This window comes from Gordionus sp. m RMFG-2023, chromosome 1 (genome assembly GCF_954871325.1).
Source record: "Gordionus sp. m RMFG-2023 chromosome 1, tfGorSpeb1-WG-v2, whole genome shotgun sequence".
NCBI lineage: Eukaryota > Metazoa > Nematomorpha > Gordioida > Chordodea > Parachordodidae > Gordionus > Gordionus sp. m RMFG-2023.
In genome coordinates this window covers 44,881,415-44,902,921 of record NC_088775.1, presented here as the reverse complement: position 1 = coordinate 44,902,921, position 21,507 = coordinate 44,881,415, and the positions used below count along the sequence as shown (strand labels likewise).

At 25.2% G+C, this 21,507-nt stretch overlaps 1 protein-coding gene across 1 annotated transcript; it reads right to left on the bottom strand.

Annotated features, from left to right (window-relative positions):
- Positions 1 to 40: 40 nt before the first annotated feature.
- LOC135926096 (vesicle-trafficking protein SEC22b-like) lies at positions 41 to 17,398 on the bottom strand. The gene is made up of 5 exons (XM_065461784.1): positions 17,371 to 17,398; positions 17,144 to 17,303; positions 12,201 to 12,361; positions 690 to 836; positions 41 to 588 (listed from the first exon to the last, which is right to left on the bottom strand). Exons 1-5 carry the CDS (start codon positions 17,396 to 17,398, stop codon positions 434 to 436), a joined length of 651 nt encoding a protein of 216 aa, XP_065317856.1. The 3' UTR covers positions 41 to 433.
- Between the last annotated feature and the right edge of the window lie 4,109 nt (positions 17,399 to 21,507).

The window sequence follows — 21,507 nt, the reverse complement described above, 5'->3', positions numbered from 1 at the left end:
ATAGTTTCATTTTTGTAAAAATTAATTTTTCTTTGTTAACTTTTATTTACTGTTTTCTTAATTAATATTGGTACAAGAACAACTTGCTGCTACTATCTACTATTTTTTAAATATATAATATATACAACTTATATTAATTAATTAGAACTAATTATTAGTGTTTCATTTTCAGTGAGCAGAATAAGGCGCACTCCAAAATATTTATCATTCAAATATTTTATTAATATACATTGGTATTTTGAATAACAAACAAATTTAATAATAAAACAAAATGAAAAATATCAAAAGATATAACAAATTCAAAGATTAATACATCTTGGTAATGAATAAAAAAAAAAATTAAAAATAGAAAGAAGAATTTAAGATGAATAGAAAGAAGCAAATAATAAGAATAAGTTTCAGTTATAAGATAATACAATAAATAGAAATATCGTCAAAACCACCAAAATCGAATGTAAGCGCACAATATAAGGACAAGGAAAAGTAGAATTCCTATCTTGAGGTAAGAACTTCTTAAATTGAGCGCATGGGCCTCTTTTTTGTATTTTTGGGAGAGCAAGCTCAGATGAGTGGCTTTATCATCTAACACTAAATTTAAAAATAAATTAGTATTAAACAATTCTTTTGTACTAATTCCTTTCTTTCTTTACTTTTCCTTCTATTCAGCTTCAAATATAAAAAAAAATAACTTGACAGAGCCTCTCCCCTCTGCAAAACATCGTCTATATTCTGTACCATTATCTTTTGAACATCTTGCAATTGCGTGTTGATGTGGGTCAAATGTCTCCTACTCCTAGAATCTACGAATGATTTCTTCGATTTTTGAATATAATTGTCTGAAATTTTAATGGCAATAGATAAATTAAACAAATGAATTTGGGGGTTTTTAATATAATAATTTAAATATGGGGTATTTTAATATAAGAAATTATGTAAATTTATAAGGTGTTTTCAGAGTTGGGCAGGTCCTATGGAAAAAGAATCTAGATACAGCTACAGATTCTTTGTGAAATAATGAATCTTAGATACAGATACTAGTATCTTTTTCAAAATATCAAAAAGATACAAGATAAAGATATTTGTATCTTTTGCTAAATTAGATTTTCTTAAATACAAGATATTTTTAAAATTAGATTAGAATAGTATATAAAAAGTTTTTATTATTTATTTGTGAAAAACATAACATACGCATATAATAATGAATATTTGCAATAATTAATAAAATATTTTATGAGTTTATAATAAACAGGCATTTTAATATTAGTAATAGCGCATTTTTAGCGAAGATAGGTAAGGGAGACTAGTATTTTTAATGGGAATTGAAATATTAATTTGCAAAAGAGTATTTAAAATAAATTTATTATTTTATAAGATGATCAAATTTTTCAAATAATTTTTCATTAGACCTTTGCCGTTTCGACGTACTTAACTTTGTGCCCCAAAATTTAATAACTTTTCAATTTAAGTTGATGAGGTTATTGCAGTATTATATTTGTAAAAAAATTCCTCAATGGAAGGATAATAATTAAGCATTAAACATTTCTACTTTCTTTAATATAATTTAAAACCTCCAGTTCAATGTTATTTGTATTATGGAACTCAGCAACATTTGCTATCAAAAGATAAATAATCATCATTTTCTTTATTAGATGTTAAATCTATTGGTATTTATAGTTCGAGCTTGATTACATACTCTGGTACTTCATTTAAAGTTCTTTTATTAATATATTTTAAAAGTATTTTTTCTTATCATCCGACTCAATCCATAAGTTCTTAAAATATGGATGTGATATTGATGTAAAAAAGCCTCATATTCAAATCATAGGGAAATATTTTCTTAAGATCTTTTGCCCATACCATCTTAAGCAGCTTTTAATAAAGGTAGACAAAACTTTATTTTTTAGGTGACCTATGCCTCTTTTAACCACACATAAATAATATACTTTAATATGTTTAATTAACAAAATCTGTGTTTAACCCTTTATCATTTTTTTGTTTACACAGGTTTTACATCTAGCCTGTATATTGTCTTTTTTAACTTTTATTTTAAAAAAAATTTCATATAAAATTTTAAAATTGGAATTTAATTCACGAGAACTTATTTCCATAATTTAAATTTCACTACTTTCCTTCACTACCATGAGTGAATCATCCTACAAATTAAAAAATATACTATCGATTTACATTTATATAAAATATAATCTTTGCTAATTTCGTTTTGGTGTTATTTTTTTATATCTATCTTCCTTAATATGAGTTGTAAATTTTCTAGCTAATTTTGATTGTCATTATATTTAAAATATGGCGGAAATTAATACAAGATTCTCGAAGAAAATAAGATGTATACTGTAATATGTAAAATTTTAAACATGAATATTAAAAAGTATCTGTATCTTTTATCAAGAAAATGAAAAAGATATACGATTCTTTTCAGAATAAAGGATCTTAGATAACAGATACGAGTGTATCTTTAAAAATGTCAAAAAGATACTGAATACAAGATACAAAAGGATCTTGTATCTTAACGAGATTTTCGGCCTACCATCTCAAAAATGAATAAAACTTGGCATGTTAATTATATATGTTGTAAATGTTAATAAAATCAAAATTTTAGAGTGCTAGCTCAACCAGATCCAAAGATATACGCCTTCAAAGTCGAAAATCGCGAAGTGCGTAATTTCATTAAATCTTGTTATTTTAAAAAATACTTAAGATAGAGTTACAAATTATATATCATTTTATAGCCCTTAAAATTTTACGTTGGAAAATATTTAAAAAAATTAAAAAATTTCAAGATTTCCGGTGAAAATAAAAAAATTAACATTGTTAGGAAGGGATTTTTTTTGGGTGTTAATATTCACTAAAAATGTTTATTACCTTTATTAAACGATTTAATAAAAAATCTCAATAGCCATTTTTGTTTTTTTTAATTTTATTTGAATTTTTATTATTTTTATAAATAAAAAAATGTAATATAGATGGCGTTATATTAAAATTTTTTATAATATATAATTTTTAATAAAAATATGAATAGTATTGTGATTTAAATTAAAAAATCAATTGAGTATAACCAAGAATGATGTCCTGGGGCGATATATAAGCAGCAGTGTTGGTGTATCATGGATATTTGTATTTAAGATTATCTTTTTTTAAATTTTGGAAAGTATCTAAGATACATATTATTTAACCCTGTATTGCATGTACTATGTTAGAATAATTTTTTTTTGGCAAACTAGATTTTTTATTTCTCTAGATACTATTGATAATCTCATGGCTCACTTTTTTTAAAAAAATTCTAAATTTCTTAGAAGATGAACGGTATGTGGATTTAAATACACATTATGCAATTAAGGATACAAATTTCAATTATTTCCACAATAATTTTTATTGTACTTTAAAATATAAATATATAAAATTTTATTTAAATACAACAAATATTAAAGGTTTAAACATTTTAATTTTCATGAAAATCTATAAAACAATTATTTGTGGGCGTAAAACATAAATATACACCACATTTTTTGCAAAATACTTTTGTTATAAATAAGCATCCTGGCATTTTACATCTATCCTTCTTATCATTATATTTTGGCCAATGAGCCGTGAGGTCTTTCCTAACCTCTTCAAGTGGTAAATATTGAGCTGGTCCTTTTTTACATTTTTCCCGATAACCAGTTTGAACTGATTTTCGTTTTGGTATATTGTTTGAAGTGCATTTGCCATATTTTTGCAAAGGACTTCGCCACTGAAATTTTGAAATTGTACAAACTTAATCGATCCTTGCGTGCTATTGATATACTATTACAATCACGTTTATATAGCAACCATGAATTTATAAGTAACATGTCAAACATATGAAATAAAATTCTATGGTACCATTTTCTTTATTTCGTATGAATTCTATATAAGGAAAGTAAAGAATCCATGAGATCTACACCTCCCATTGATTTATTATATATTTTAACAATATTTGGACATTTTATCATGATTTTTTCCTTTTTTTTCCTATCATATCTTTCACAGTCTATTAGAGGATGTGCATCTACAAAAGTGCTTAATAAAGTCACAGCACGATTGTCGTGCCACTTCACTGAATTTAGCTCCACTCCGTTTATTATTGTTTTTTTTAAACAAAAAATCCTCGCCTTTTTTTAAAATTCCTTATCTGTTGGGAAGTTTATATCTGGAAGTCGATTACCTCTGACCGTGGCCGCGCAAAATATCCCTCTTTGAGCGAGTACGACTAGCAAATTTGGGGAACAAAACCAGTTATCAAAAAATAATTTATAATTAATTTGCTGCGGTATATAAGAAATTAAACGGAGCACAGCATTGCCACTTGCTCCAACATCAGGCAATCCTTCCGCTGCTAGTATTTTCCCAGAATATATTTCAAAATTATGCAGAAGGCCATCATCTCCGCATAGTAGAAATACTTTATAGCCCCATTTTTTGGGCTTTTGAGGGTTATATTGTTTCAACCTGCTTATCCCTTTGTATGGAATAATTTGCTCATCTACGCAAATATTTTCGTTTATCGATAAAGATTTTAGTGTTATTGGTTAGTTATTAGGGGTCTAATTTTATGTAGTGGGTCATGGCCTTCACTTTCAAGTGGAATTCCAAACTATTTTTCTCCTAGTGTTTTCTTTTTCATTATTGATATTTTCTTTTTCTTCCGAATCATCTGTCTCATTGAAATCTATATATTTATAGATTATATAAGAGCAAATTTTAAATATACCTAAATCATTATTTTGTGTTGATAGAAACTTCTCATCCGACGTTTCACTTAAATTTGAATCTTCACTATCATTAGGTATGTCACCACAATTCATAATTCTAAAAATATAAAACTCAAATAAAATACCTTATTTGCATAATGTGTCTTTAAAACCACGTATGATTATTACAAAATATAATTATCAAAAATAATTTCATAAACATTTATTTTTACCTTTTATTCATCTAATTTTAATGTTTTGAAATTTGTCAAATATATTATTTTTCCTTTTCCGATGGGTAGAAAATTGAGAAGAAAAATTTTACAAAAAAATAGCCATTTTTAAAAATAGGGTTTATTAAAATGCGAAATTAAAAATAAATAATAGATCACGTGGCCCAAATTAAAATTCCAATCGAAGATATAGAATATGGCTTCAAATACACACCATGCAATTGATTTAAAATTTATTTATAAGATATTTATTATACAATTTGTAGAAGTATTTGTATCTTAACAAACTTAATTCAAAAAGATACAGATACTTTAAAAAAAATTTATATTCGTTAATTTAAATAGTATTAAAATTTTAAATGATATTGTTTTAAAATTTAATCAGAATTTAGATATTTAGATAATTTATGATATATGACGTTGGTCGTCATATAGCAATTTGCTAACAATTAGAACCATTATATTTTATTTGAATCGTTTTATATCCGTCTATTTTTAAATAATGGAAGAAGAAAATAGAATAATATGTTTATCTTCGTCTTCAGATGATTCTTTTCAACAGAAAAATAATAAATTTAAATTAAGTAGGAAATTTTTTCGTACTTCAACATGATAATAATAAAATTACTGCAGAATGTAAAGAATGCCACAAATCTATAAGTGATTCTGCGGACTTTTTGTCAAGCATCTAAAAGTATAATATATAATTATATAATAAATCACATTTATAATCCCCACATTCGTTGTCTGTGCCATACGATAAGTCTTATTGCCACAACAGATGTCGAGAAAGCTATTAAGGATTCTCCTAATATTTCTAAAATTCATCATCCCGCAATAGCCAAATGTACTAAGCTATGGAATGCTAGTTATAGGCCTAAAACTGCAGAACTTATCAAAGCAGTTTTAGGAAAACAATTAGTTACACCTTGCTGCACAAGATGGAAAGTATGTTTGATAGTCTTAGTAGTTTATTAAAATTTAAAGGCGAACTTCCTAAATTATGTCAAAAATTAGAATTTCCAAAATTAAGAGATATTGAAATTCAATATTTAGAAGAATATTGTAATATAATGTCCCCATTGGCTATAGCGATTGACAAAATACAAAGTGAAATCAACTGCTATTATGGAGAATCAGCTTATTAAATGTCGTTAAAAAAAATTACAAATTTAATTCAAATTTATCTACATTTTTGCAAGCCATTAGCTATTGCCGTAGAAAATTCTTTAAATAAAAGATTAAAAAATATATATGATTTTGATAATAACTTTAAAAGCGCATTTTTGGCAACTATTTCTCATCCCTATTTTTAAAATCGTTGGATTGATGGTGAAAAAGAAAAAAAATACCTTCAGGATTTGTTAATACATGAAGCTTTAATTATTTTTAAAAATAATATTGAAATTAATACGTCAACAAAATCTTCAATTGATGAAGATGATGATTACTTTTGTATTAAAAATACCACATCCAATTCTAATAATTCAATAAATGATATTGAATTAGAGGTCCTAAATTATATGAAAGATGACAGGTGCAATGTTAAATAGTTATAAATATATAAAGGAAATATTTATTAAATATAACACAATATTACCCTCCTCTGCCCCCGTTGAACGATTATTTAGATTTGCTAATATGGTTAATAGACCAAATCGTCAAAGATTGAACGATAAATTATTTGAAAAATTAATAATATTAAAAAATAATACTAATTTATTATTATTTACTAATTATACAATTATTAAAAAAAATATCGCATTATCTTATATAATAAATTTGTTATTTTCTACAATTTATTTTAAATTTTTTTTATAAATTTATATTATAGATAAGAAAATAAAGCTTAATACATTTTGATTTTGACTATTTAAAGTTTTTTAAAAAAGTATCTTGTATCTTAGATACTTTTTTAAAAAAATAAGATACAAGTATCTTGTATCTTATTGAAACTTTTCTAAAGTATCTTGTATCTTAAATACAAAATTTTATAATGTATCTGTATCCGAATACCATTTTCTGAAAATTTGCCCAACCCTGCTAAGCAGGCAGCCCATACAGATATTATTTTATTAATGCCATATTGTAAAATTAACATACTTTAAAATTTTATATTCAAACTATTATTTGCGCTTATTAATAGAAATTCCTAAGGCTATGATTTGTAGATATATCCTTTCATTGTTGTGGATCTACTATCGTTATTATTTGAAAATAACGATTTTATCAGCTTATTTTATTTTTTTATTTCTATCATTGCTACCAATCAATCATCATATATTTCAAAACTTAAATATTTTTTACAACCAAATGAATTATGATAATTTGTGATTTCTCTGAAAAGTATGCATTTATAATCCAAGATGCTGTTCAAGGATTCCATTGGAATAATAATCAAGCCACTATCCATCCTATGATAGCATATTATAATAAAGGCAATATAGAAAACCTTAATTATATGGTAATATCAGAGTCACTTCAACTTAATGTTATTGCAGTACATTTATACCAGACTAAAATGATAAAATTTTTGACCAATCAATTCAGCAAAAAGCTAAACAAAATATATTACTGCTCCAACGGATCAGCTGCACAATATAAAAACAGAAAATTTTTTATAAATCTGTGTTATCTGAATCAGATTTTGATGTAGCAGTTGAATGGCATTTTTCAGCTACATCCCATGGAAAAGGTCCGTGAGAAGGCCTTGGTGGAGCATTAAAAAGATTAGCAGCACGTTTAAGCCTTCAGCGCATCAGTTCTGGACACATTTTAACGCCAGTTGATTTATATCAGTTTGCAAAACAAAACATGCCATCAGTTAAATTTTACATATATAACAAACGAACAATACAATTTACAAGAGATTAAACTATGAGAAAGATTCAATTTAGTTCGTCCCATTCCAGGAACTCGGGAAATACATGCCGTATTTCCTTTGAGTTTAAGTAAGCTTAAATCAAAAAAATATTCATATGCAGAGGACTTTCAAATTAACAATATCTCAGATGCCGATAATTTGTCTTTTGCAGATATTATAGAATTCGTAACATGTGTTTATGACGATTTTTGGTAGTTAGCCACAGTACTAAAAAAGAATGAAATTACTGAGGAGATATATATTTCCTTTTTATATCCCCATGGACCATCACCATCCTTCTTTTACCACACAATTGAGGAAAAGATATGGATACCCATTAATCAAATAATAACAATAGTAGATCCTATTACAGTGACAGGACATACCTACAAATTATCGTCTCAAGAAATTCTATTAATAAGCACAAAATGGGATAAGATTAAAACCAGAGTTGGGCAGTACCGCGAATACTTGTATCTAAGATACAAGATCCTTTTGTCTTGTACTCAGTATCTTATTGACATTTTTAAGAAGATACTAGTATCTGTATCTAAGACCCTTTATTTTGAAAAGAATCTTGTATCTTTTTCATTTTCTTTAAAAAGATTCAGATACAGATTCTTTTTAATATTCATGTTTAAAACATTTACATATCACACAATGTAACTTTATTTTCTTCGTGAAATCTTGTATTATTTTCTTTATTTTTTCCCATATTTTAAATATATTGATAACCAAAATTAGTTTGAAGTTTTACAGGTCACAAAGATTGATAGATTAAAAATAACAACACCAAAACTAAATAAGATAAGGATATATTTTATATGTAATATTTTTTAATTTGTAGAATGTTTAACAATCATAGTAGTGAAGATGAAATTATGGAATAGGTTCTCCTGAATCAAATCCGAATCTTAAATTTCTAGATGGAAAATTTTATAAAGTAATTCATGTGAAAAAGAACAAGGTACAAGCTGAATGTCAAAATTGCACAAGTAAAAATGTTATTACAGGTTCAACAAACTCATCTACAAACTTTGTTAATTAAACATATTAAAGTATATTATAGATTTTTATTTTATAATTATTAACATAATAATACCTATACTTAAGTCGCTCTTAGATAATTGTTATTAAAATTTTTTATAGAAGATGGTTGAATATCAAATTAAAATCATTAGATATATATTTTTTAGGGATGTATCGATACCACTTTTTTGGAGGCCGATCCGATATTCTCCATATTAAATTGATATCGGTCGATTACCGATCCGATATCATATCTAATTTTGTATTCTGTAAAGATACCAATGGTTTTCATTTATAATATACTTTTTATTAGTATAACGTTTATAATTTAACTATACCATAACTTATGTCATTTAAATATATTATAATGATCAGTTATAGTTTATATTCAATTCAATTGCAATGCAATTATATAAAAATATAAGATATTTTTATTGTTAAATCACTTTTATATAATAAGTAATAACATTTCACTTTTATATAATAAGTAATAACATTAATCTATATTATATATATAATAAGTAATAAACAATTATATTATGAAATTTGAAATAAATATTTAAAATAATATTTAACATTAATATATCGAAGATTTCTTTTTAGAAATACCAATATATTCAATTTATCAGAGGTCAGCTTGCAGCGATAGTAACTGTCAATATCATCAACTTCACTAAAAACAGATTCTGAAGAAAATTTCGCACACTATAACAGAATGCGCAAAAAAATAACAATATGGCAGAATGTTTATTAATTATTTATTATTATTTAAAAAATATACATAAAAATGGATTTCGATTTTATTTATAAAAATAAATGATCTTAGATATAACTTTTTTAAAAATTTTATTTTTCTTAAAGAAGCCATTTTATATCGGATCAAATTTTATAATATTGGCCGATAACCGATGTTTTAAAGGGTGAAGTCGGCCCGATCCGATAAAAAATATCGGCACATCCCTAATATATTTTTTTTAGCAAGTTCTTATTAGAGGAAATATTTAAGCTACACTTGATATAATAACATTAGATAATTTTAAAAGGCTCTTAATAAAATAATTATAATAAAGTAGAATTCAACTTTATTAGTTACTTTTATTTATTTATGATATAAGTAAAATTACATTACAGCATTTATTTACAAAATTTAATCAATTTAAAATGCATTAAAGAAAATTGTTATGTATTTAATAATTATAATATAATGTTATACATTATTTTCATATTTTTTATATATAATTAATAATTTTGCAAGAAATATATAAAAAAAAATTGAAAAGAGATTTAAATGATATTTATATATATATATGATATTACAAAAAATATCACAAACAAGTAATGATAAATACTTATTAAAGATAATGAATAAAATAAAACTGGTATATTTTTTTAGAGACGCCATTTAGCCATATAATCCGTATATAAGCTATATTTAAAACAACACAGAAAATAACCTGCAAATTCTAATAAAACATTTGATTTAATATTTTTTTCTTATTTGCAAATTTCTAACTCCCATTATATATATTATTCTCCCTTCCCTGTTTAAGCTATTAATGGGAAAAAACTAATATTAAAATCCCTGTTTATTATAATTAATTCATTAATAAATATTTTATTAATTATTGCAAATATTCATTCTTATATGTGTATGAATGGTATGTTCTTCACAAATAAATAATAAAAACTGTATTTTATAAACTATTCGAATTTAATTGGTAATGATAATTTAAAAGTATCTTGTATTTAAAATACTCTAATTTAGTAAAAGATACAAGTATCTTTTATCTTGTATCTTTTTGATATTTTGAAAAAGATACTAGTATCTGTATCTAAGATTCATTTTTTTGTTAAGAATCTGTATCTGTATCTAGATTCTCTTTCTGGAGGACCTGCCCAACTCTGATTATAACAAGAGGTATTATTTTTATATTGTTTGCGTAAAAAATTTTAAAATTTATTTATTTTACAATATAGTGTCCTAATAAAATCATATCTGTATGGGGCTGCATGCTTATATATCGTCCGACATCATTCTTGGTTATACTCAATTGATTTTTTAATTTTAATCACAATACTATTCATATTTTTATTAAAAATTATATATTATAATAAAATATTAATATAACGCCATCTATATTACATTTATTTATTTATAAAAATATTCAAATAAAATTAAAAAAACAAAAATGGCTATCGAGATTTTTTATTAAATTGTTTAATATAAAGATAATAAACATTTTTAGTGAATATAAGCACCCAAAAAAAATCCCTTCCTAACAATGTTTGTTTTATTTTTACCGGAAATAAGAAAACACTCGAAATTTTTTAATTTTGTTTTTATATTTTCCAACGTAAAATTTTAAGGGCTATAAAATTATATATATTTTGTAACTCTATCTTAAGTATTTTTTTAAAATAACAAGATTTAATGAAATCACGCACTTAGCGATTTTGGACTTTGAAGGCGTATATCTTTGGATCTGGTTGAGCTAGCACTCTAAAATTTTGATTTTATTAATATTTACAACATAAATAATTAACATGCCAAGTTTCATTCATTTTTGAGATGGTCGACCGAATCGCTACAAGTATTTGCGGTACTGCCTAACTCTGGGTGTTTTTAAATATAAGAATTGGGTTTTTTGAATAAAATATATTTTTTTACTTTAAAATTAAAATAAACTGAATTATTCATTATTTTACTCGCTATTTTTCACTAGATTTACTTTCTGATTTATTCAATTCAAATTTTATGTTTATAATTTTTTTTACAGTATCTGAGATATATTTCTAATGGCATAATTATAACAAGTATTTGAATTTTAATTCTTTTAAAATAAATATTAAAATATTTAATATGAAAATAAACATGTTTATATTATATATTTAACGCATTTGCAAAAAAATTCAAAAATAAGGATTATGACATATGTTAGTGGCATTTTAGCAAAAGTAAATTCATTTAATTAAAATATTTTAAAGTTTCTCCTTACCAAATAATATCCAAGAATAAAATTAACTTGGATAGCTGGTACTGTTAAAAAGATCTGCCCGGTCCGACTCGCCGGCTAAAAAATTCAGGCCAGACATTTTTGCAAATATTGATTTTATATGTGATACCTTATATTTTTATCAAACCACATTTTCCTTCTTCTAATAAGACAATATATATATATATAGTATGTATATTGAAGCATTATGCCATAAATGCTTCTATAACAAAATATAGACTAATGTCTCCACTTTGTTTGTCTCGATTGTTATAGACCGGGCTGGCCTTAGGAATTAGGAAAAAATGAAAACAAGCTTGAAAAAAAGTGAAGTTAAAATTAGAGAAAGTATACTAACCGAACTCGATAAAGGTGTAAGGCCGGGTGACTCTTGGGATTTTGTCGATATATCGTAGTCTGAATTCCGCCCTTAGATCATCGAGGTAACTGAACGCCAACTTCTTTGAAAACTCGTTTTCGCATAGCGTTAGGTATATGACCCCTTCGTCTAGCAAAATACTTTTTACGTGAAATAAAAGTTAATAATATAATATTAAAAAGTAATGAATGAATCTATAAATAGAAATTGAAATATGTATTACTATCATTAATGATCAGTTATAGTTTATATTCGTGAATCAAAAGTATATTAAATACTTTTAAAATTAATTTTTTAAAAATTAATAAGCCATTTTATCAGATGGAAAAATTTTACATCTGCCGATGATATTTTAAAAAGGATGTGCCCAATCCGATAAAAAAAATATATATATCCCTTGTACCAATATATAACAATTAGATCATACTAGAAAGAATACAATATGTGGATGAACATTAGAACTAGAGGTCTGCATTGGGCGGGGATTTGGCCCGCCCACCTACACCCGCTCATTTAAGTGGGCGGGCAAAATTTTTTTTAAAAACGAGCAGGGGGCGGGTTAAAAAATTTAAACAATGGGCGGGCGGATTAAAAAATTTAAACAATGGGCGGGCGGATTAAAAAAAATTTTTTAAATCATTTAAGTAAATATTGATAAAAAATTGTTATGAACTTTTTGGGATATTAAAAATTAAAATGTCCTTTTTTGGTATCATAAAGACTTTTTCCTTAGAATAAATAAATTTTTATATATTTAAAACTACTTTGGTGGAAACGACAAGAAAGAGATATGCCGAAGCTATTAGCAAGAAAAATATTGGCAATTACTGGAACTCGTGCTTCTTCTGAACAAGGATTTAGCATTGCTGGAAGGTTTTTAGAACAAAAAAGAACGTATTTGAATCCAGAAAATGTTGATTCATTATTATTTTGCATTGTAATTATATATAATATCAATTTTATATTTATTTTTTCCATAAATATTTTATTTGATCAAATAAATCATCCATAATTTAAATTAAATGTTTATCTGTGCTTAATATAGTAATTTATTTCCTAAATTATAAAACTTTTTGTTGAGGTGTAATACTGAATTTTTTTATTAGATGCTTAAAAAATTGAAAGAATGGCTATAATTAAATTTTATAATAGCGGGCTTGGGTTAAAAAAAATTTATAAATAATGGGTGGACGGGTAAAGAATTTTAGACTAATAGGAGGGCGAGTATATTTTTTTTGAAAACTATGGGCAGGCGGGTTAATATTTTTTTGAAACATTGGGTGGGCGGGCTTATGGTCCAAAAACCCGACCAATACAAACCACTAATTAGAATTACCTCTCATAATTACAAAATGATATACAAAAACTGTAATTGGAAGAAATTGGTAAACGAAATTTCCAACAATGACTAAAATATCTAAAAGGGTCATATAAATAAATAACAAATATGTAATAAGTAGTTCGCATAATATCTATTCTCAATCTAATTAGCTTAGTCCTTGCTCTTGTAGGATATTCGACCTAGAGCTCTGCATTGGGCAAGTTTTTGGACCATAAAAACGCCCACCCAATGTTTTAAAAAAATTTAACCCACCCGCACATAGTTTTCAAAAAAATATTCCCGCCCGCCCATTAGTCTAAAAATCTTTACTCGCCCGCCCGCCCACCCATTAGTCTAAATTATTTTACCCGCCCCACCCTTTATTTATAAAATTTTTTTAACCCCAAGCCCACTATTAAAAAATTTAATTATGACCATTCTTTTAATTTTTCAAGCATCTAATAAAAAAAAATCAGCATTACACCTCTATAAAAAGTTTTTAGGAAATTACTATATTAAGCATAAAAAAATATTCAATTTAAATTATGGATAATTTATTTGATCAAATAAAATATTCATGAAAATAATAATGAATCGACATTTTCTGGATTCAAAGTCAAACATGTTCTTTTATGTTCTAAAACCCTTCCAGCAATGCTAAATCCTCGTTCAGAAGAAGCACTAGTTACAGGAATTGCCAATATTTTTCTTGCTAATCTTGATAGCTTTGGCAAATCTCTTCCTTGTCGTTTCCACCAAACTAGAATATATAAAAAGGTTTATTTATTTTAGGAAAAAAGCTTTTATGATACCAAAAAGGAAATTTTAATTTTTAATATCCAAAAAAGTTCAGAGGAACAATTTTTTATTAATATTTACTTAAATGATTTTAAATTTTTTTAACCTGCCCACCCATTGTTTAAAATTCTTAACCCATCTACCCACCCATTCATAGTTTAGAATTTTTTAACCTGTCCGCATGCCTGCCTGTTCTTAAAAATTATTTTACCACCCACTTTTCTGACTCTGCTGCAATATTGTTCTGTGTTAACTGTTCAATGAGCTGAATTTTTAGATATATATATATATAATTATATAAGAATTTTAAACGAAATAAAAACAGTTTTTAGACTTTTAATTATGAGTATATTTTTGATATTATTAATAATTACTATTATTTTGGTTTGTTAACATAAAATACTTTTATGTTTAAAAAATCCTATTATATTAAATTTTTAAAGTTTATATTTCTATATTTTTCAAGAATTAATAATTATTTTTAATTACTATCACATAAATGTAGGTAAAATTTTTTATATTAAAAAAAAATTATATTCTTTATCAAATTTAAATGCAAAAATTTTTTAAAAAATTCTTAGACAAGTATAAATAAACAAATAAAGATATTAATTTTTCTACCCATTTTTTTCTAAAAAGAATAGGGGGTATTTTCTATTTTATTCTCTCTAAGGTTCCCACCAATTGTTAAATTAATGGGGCTTTATAATAAATCATTAGTGGCCTTGATGTATGAAAATCAATTGCTCATAGTGATGTTTAACAATTAGACACATATAATGGCTTCATTATCTATTTACAAAATTTCTACCAATGGAAGGTCTATGTATATAGTGTTTTCCCAAATAAGGAAACTCATTAATCAATATAACCATTACTGGTGTCAAAAAACTTGACAATTTTGATTCCATATTTTACAGGTTTATTGAGAATATACATCCTATCTACCTCTAAAAGTATGAATTGTTTATATAAGAACTCAGCTCATATAATCTAGAAATTGCCACTTTTTTCTATATATCTTTAATTGGAGAGAAAGGATCATCTTTATTTCTTAAGACTTTATCAACAAACCTTAAATTCAAATCGTTCTTGACTGAAAGTACTGTAAAAATCTATACATCTTCTTGCCAGATAAAATTCAAGTGGGAAAATAATTGTTTTTCATGCAAGCCCCAAGAATAATACCACATAAAACTGCTTACAATTCTTTCATTGTAGCCTCCAAATCATAGAACTAGAGAGGGCATATTTTTTGGAATTTATATTTATCTGCCAATTTTTATGAAGAATATTTTGTAAAATAATGAGAATGTAAAGTTCACATAAATTTTTGGCTTCCTCAGAAGGACTTGGATGGAATATAACAATGTTTCATTTTGGAGTTTTTCAGTTAATAATGGTTGGATATGTACCCTCAAATAATTTTTATGAAGGTATTATATCATCCTTGGTATCTCTTTCCAAAATTTAATATTAGTCAAAAAAATAAAATATTTTTAAAATCCCAAAAATCTAAAAAAAAATTAAAAATTGACTAAACTGAGAATCCACATCATAACTCCAAAAATAATGATGGAAACTTAAAAATTTTTTCATTTTATGTTAATATAAGTTAGTTTACACCAAATGAGTCAAAAAAAATAAAATATTTTTAAAATCCCAAAAATCTAAAAAAAAATTAAAAAATTGACTAAACTGAGAATCCACATCATAACTCCAAAAATAATGATGGAAACTTAAAATTTTTTTCATTTTATGTTAATATAAGTTAGTTTACATCAAATGAGTCAAAAAAAATAAAATATTTTTAAAATCCCAAAAATTTTAAAAAAAATTAAAAAATTGACTAAACTGAGAATCCACATCATAACTCCAAAAATAATGATGGAAACTTAAAAATTTTTTCATTTTATGTTAATATAAGTTAGTTTACACCAAATGAGTCAAAAAAATAAAATATTTTTAAAATCCCAAAAATTTTAAAAAAAATTAAAAAATTGACTAAACTGAGAATCCACATCATAACTCCAAAAATAATGATGGAAACTTAAAAATTTTTTCATTTTATGTTAATATAAGTTAGTTTACACCAAATGAGTCAAAAAAATAAAATATTTTTAAAATCCCAAAAATTTTAAAAAAAATTAAAAAATTGACTAAACTGAGAATCCACATCATAACTCCAAAAATAATGATGGAAACTTAAAATTTTTTTCATTTTATGTTAATATAAGTTAGTTTACATCAAATGAGTCAAAAAAAATAAAATATTTTTAAAATCCCAAAAATCTAAAAAAAAATTAAAAAATTGACTAAACTGAGAATCCACATCATAACTCCAAAAATAATGATGGAAACTTAAAAATTTTTTCATTTTATGTTTATATAAGTCGGTACCAAATCAATTAATCCAGAGCGTAGAATTATGCTCCTATAATTCATATTATTTTTAATTAAAAACTAAAATTTTAATAATATACGCCATCTAGCGGAATTTATTTTATGATATATAAAATATTATGGGTGTTTTATTTTCTATATAATAGATCTGTTATACATATTATAAATTTCTAAACTACAATATCTTTTCTATTCTAATTTATATATTTAAATAATTTTAATTTTGGATAAATTAAATTTTTATAATAAAAACCTTTTTTTTTCAAGTTTTTAAAATATAATTGATAGGCCATAAATAAATTTTACCTGTTAATTCTCAGTTTACCTGTTAATTCTCAGTTTACCTGTTAATTCTCAGTTTAGTTACACCCAATTAAACATATATGTCAAAACACCTAACCATATGATATTCATGATTATATCAACCCTCAATCTATCCATCCCAAATGGCGAAGTTTTTTCCGGTTCATCTTTTGGAAGAATATAACCTAGCAAATAAAATGGAATTTTGATGTCTATGGATTCAAATATTCTTAGCTCATTCCTTATCATGAATATAACTATTCAAGATTAAAAAACAAATAAGAAATATATGCTTTATTTTACTAATTTATAAATTACAATTACAATATCGGAAAGGGTAAGTTCCACTCATTTAGTAAACTACAACTGGGTACAAGGTTTGTTGGTATCCTTGAGAAAAAAATCGGCATAACCTTCATAAAATTCACGTTCGCTCATTTTGGGCAGGTCTATGACCAACGTGCTAGATAAGATAAGATAAGAAATATGTTTAACACCATGTGCCCGCGATATTTAAAATCATCCATTTTATAAAAAAAATGGATTTTATTTTTAAAGTTATTTTTGATTCTACTTCTCTACTATAAATTTACTCATATGGAAAGTACAGAATAAGAAATAAAGGTAAATAAACAATTTTTTAAAATCTAATATAATATGACATGCAGATATTTTATGCTATTCTAAATTTAAGTTATTCCGTTCTTTCGAGGAAAGAGAGAAAATTTTCAGCAAGTAACAAAATTACATTTTATATAAAATAATTTAATAAATCTAGACAGAAAAATATTTCCAAACAAAATGGGCTTCAAGTTACAACCTTATAATAATCTTGCTAAAAATATGTCAGACCCTCTTTTGTCATCTTCAAGTAACAAAATTACATTTTTATATATAGTAAATATTGTATTAATTTAAGGTAGTAATATAATATCAAACAAAGTGGGCTTCAAGTCACAACCTTATAATACTCTTGCCAAAAATGCTATGGCAGACCCTCTTTCAAAAGCGTACGCAGCTGGGGGGGGGGGGACAAATCCCCCCCTCCTCAAAGCCAAAAAATGCAGATGCCGGATTATATTTTTCAAAAATATATTGTTAATATAAATTTATATTTGTTAATATTTATTCCTATTTCATAAATATATTTAATTTCATTTATTTATCACATTCATCTACTAGTTATTTTATCAATTAATTTCGATTTCAAGTTTTCCTTGATGTAATTTACCTATTATTTTCAAATTTTAGTGGCGTATTATTTATCAAAATTTATTGTCAAATAATAATTATCTCTAACTCCTTGTCCAACAGGGAGAAAGAAATTGCAAGCTTGTCCAACGAGATCGAGTCTCCGCCATTAAGCAGTAACAGCTTTAATGGAGTTAGAAGAGCCGATTATTAATGCTATTACTGAAATATAACAATGACTTGAAAGAAATATTTCCTCAGAAGCAAGAAAATTATTGGATTCAATACTTATTGCAATTTTTTTTCTCATTAGAATGATTTATTTAATTATACAACTATTTTATGTATACCTTTCAAAAACATGACATAAGGTGAGAATAGCGGAGAGCATTTTATTAGAACTCAAGGAAATTAGAGCTAATGTTGATGAAGAATTTCATATTTTATGTGTTATTGTTGAGTCAATAGCAGAGCTATACGTGTTTAATATTTGTCCTCCTCGTATTACAGCAAGCTCATCGTCAAAACCTTAATATAGAATCAGTAGAAGAGTATTATAAAACAAATGTCCCCTCTCTTAGATACAATTATAACCCAAATAAATGAATAGTTTTTAATTCATCATGCAACACTTACAAATTCACAGATATTACTTCCACAAAAGCCTTTCCAACCTTTTTCAGATGGTGATAGAAAAAAAAATATATTTGTTAGATTTTTGTCATGAAGATGTTAAAATAATGATATGGGTATATATATATATGCAACTCTTCCCATTAGTAAACTAATTAGAGAACACTCTCTTTTTTAAGAAGAATAACAGAGCCCTTCAAAGGTACAATTTGCAGGGCACGGCCCAGATTTTTATAAATTAAATTATATTTATTTTTGATTTTTATAGCTTATAAAGGCGATTTCAAATATTTGGTTATAAAATATACAGTTCGGCCAGTATATTTTTTTAATAAGATTTTCAGGCCCACCCCGGGTGTTTTCTTAAAAAAAATTTCGGGCCCGGCCTGGGTATGTTTAAAAACAATTAAAATACGGTCCGGCTCGGGGGCAGGGCCTGTAAGTCTCTGAAAAACATTATGAAATACAACTTCTGAAAGTAGATTGAATTATTTGGATCTTTTGAATATTCATAGGCATTTAAAGCCAAGCAAGGATAGATAATTGAAAAATTAGCTCAAAACATACAAAATACAATTATTTCTAAGAAACTTTTTGTGTATTAATTTATATTTCCAACACTTAAATTTTTTATACTTTATATATTTTAAAGGCTCAAAAAATTCAAATTTCAATTTTGGGTCATTTAGGTGATTCATATCGTGGTTATATTCACTTTATATTTTATAATTCACATTTATTTTATATCAATGCTGGTTTATATATATAATTTTTTTGTAATTCACATTAATTTAAAATTGTGTATTATAAAAGATATTAGTCCTAATAAATTTATGCTTATTTTTAATTAACAAAAATATTTCTTAAAAAATTTTATTATCTCCCTCCCCCCCCCCAGACCAAATTCCTGCTTACGCGCCTGCCCTCTTTTGTCATCTTCAAGTAACAAAATTATATTTTTATATATAGTAAATATTGTATTTAAGGTAATAATATAATATCAAACAAAGTGGGTTTCAAGTCACAACCTTATAATAATCTTGCTAAAAATGCTATGGCAGGCCCTCTTTTGTCATCTTCAAGCAATGACATATAATAATACCTAGACTGACAATTCATTCATTAAAATGCATTTTAAGCAGAGTTGTATATTTGCTCAAAATAAAAAGATCTTCAAAGATCTATATCTTTGAAGATCGTAAAATTTGAAGATCTTTTATTTATCGTAAAATTTGAAGATCTTTTATTTTTTAAAAATTTTGTGTAACGATCTTCAAAGATCTTCATGATATTTATTTTTTTACCCCTTTATCCAGATGTTTTTCAATTTTATTAATATAATATTTCTTTTATGCTTTATACCTCTCCTCCTGCCTTGATGAAAGAAAAAAATATTGACACAGCATGTTTTTAAAATTTTTGATGGCTTTATTATTAGATTGCAAAATATTAAAAAAAGAGTGCCTACAAGAATATTTTTTTTGATTGATATAAGAGTTTTTAATATTATCATTGGAAATAATTTTTATTTATTTGAATTGTAAAAAAAATATTTAAAAATTTATTGAAAAGCTTCCTTTTCTTCAGAAATTTTTTTAAAAAAATAAAAATATAACTGTTTCCAATGAGAGTGTAGGTAGTGTTGCATATTATATGATAGTAAAGATGTGCTAAACCCATATTTTAAAAAAATTGGGTTTGGGCTTTGTCGGTTCTAAAAAAAAATTTTAAAAATTCCGCTAGGTCGGGTAGTGTCTTGGAAATTTTTTAAAATAAATATAAATATATGAATAATTATAAAAAATTAATTTTTGCTGGCTGTGCTGGTAAAATTTTTTTAATCGGGTTCGAGCCGGAAAACATTTTTTAAAAATTTTGGGTTGGGCTTGAAAAATTAGGCCCTATGCAGATCACTATAATACATTATTATAATATATTTTCCTCTCGCTAATTAATAAGTAATTACTATGTTTAAGATAACACATTTGCATTTTATATATCCAGTAATAAATTTTTATTTTATTTTTTTTTAAATTTTTAAATCAAAATATAAATCTTTTTTTTTTGTGAGTTTTAAAAATAATTTCCGGTATTGAAAAAAAGGAATCAAAAAAACAGACCGGTCTATAGGTCTTGGAAACTTTCTTAGAAAGTGTGTCAGCATACCCTGGCTTAATAAATTAGCATCGCTATGCCAATTCCCCTTACTACTAGTTCAGAATGAGGTGTTAACTTTCTTTTAATTTCATAGCTATTTTTTAATATTGATTTTTTAAATAATTTTAGAAATGTATCTATTGGACATATATATTTGATAACATTAGTTCCTAAATTTGATTGAGATAATTAGAATACTTTTGGATATTCGTATTATTTAAGGGGGGGGGATGTGCCTATTCTAAAGTCAAAATATAGTATAATTTATAATATCAATTTATACTTTTTATCTTTTATTAATTAATAAAGTTTAATAATTATTATTAAGGATAATTTATCTTAATGAGGGTCTGAACCCCGGGTCTGAACCCCGGGTCTGAACCCCGGGTCTGATTTTATACAACCAACCAATTAACAACACTTTAATATTAAGTAAAAGTCATGCTTTTACTATTTACAACGATATAAAATAGCTAGTTG

Coding starts and splice junctions, on each gene's coding strand:
- LOC135926096 (XM_065461784.1), bottom strand. CDS start 17,398: ATGAGTGGAACTTACCCTTTCCGATATT. Junction 17,304..17,370: donor AACTTACCCTTTCCGATATT/GTAATTGTAATT, acceptor AATCTTGAATAG/TTATATTCATGATAAGGAAT. Junction 589..689: donor GAGGGGAGAGGCTCTGTCAA/GTTATTTTTTTT, acceptor TTTTAAATTTAG/TGTTAGATGATAAAGCCACT.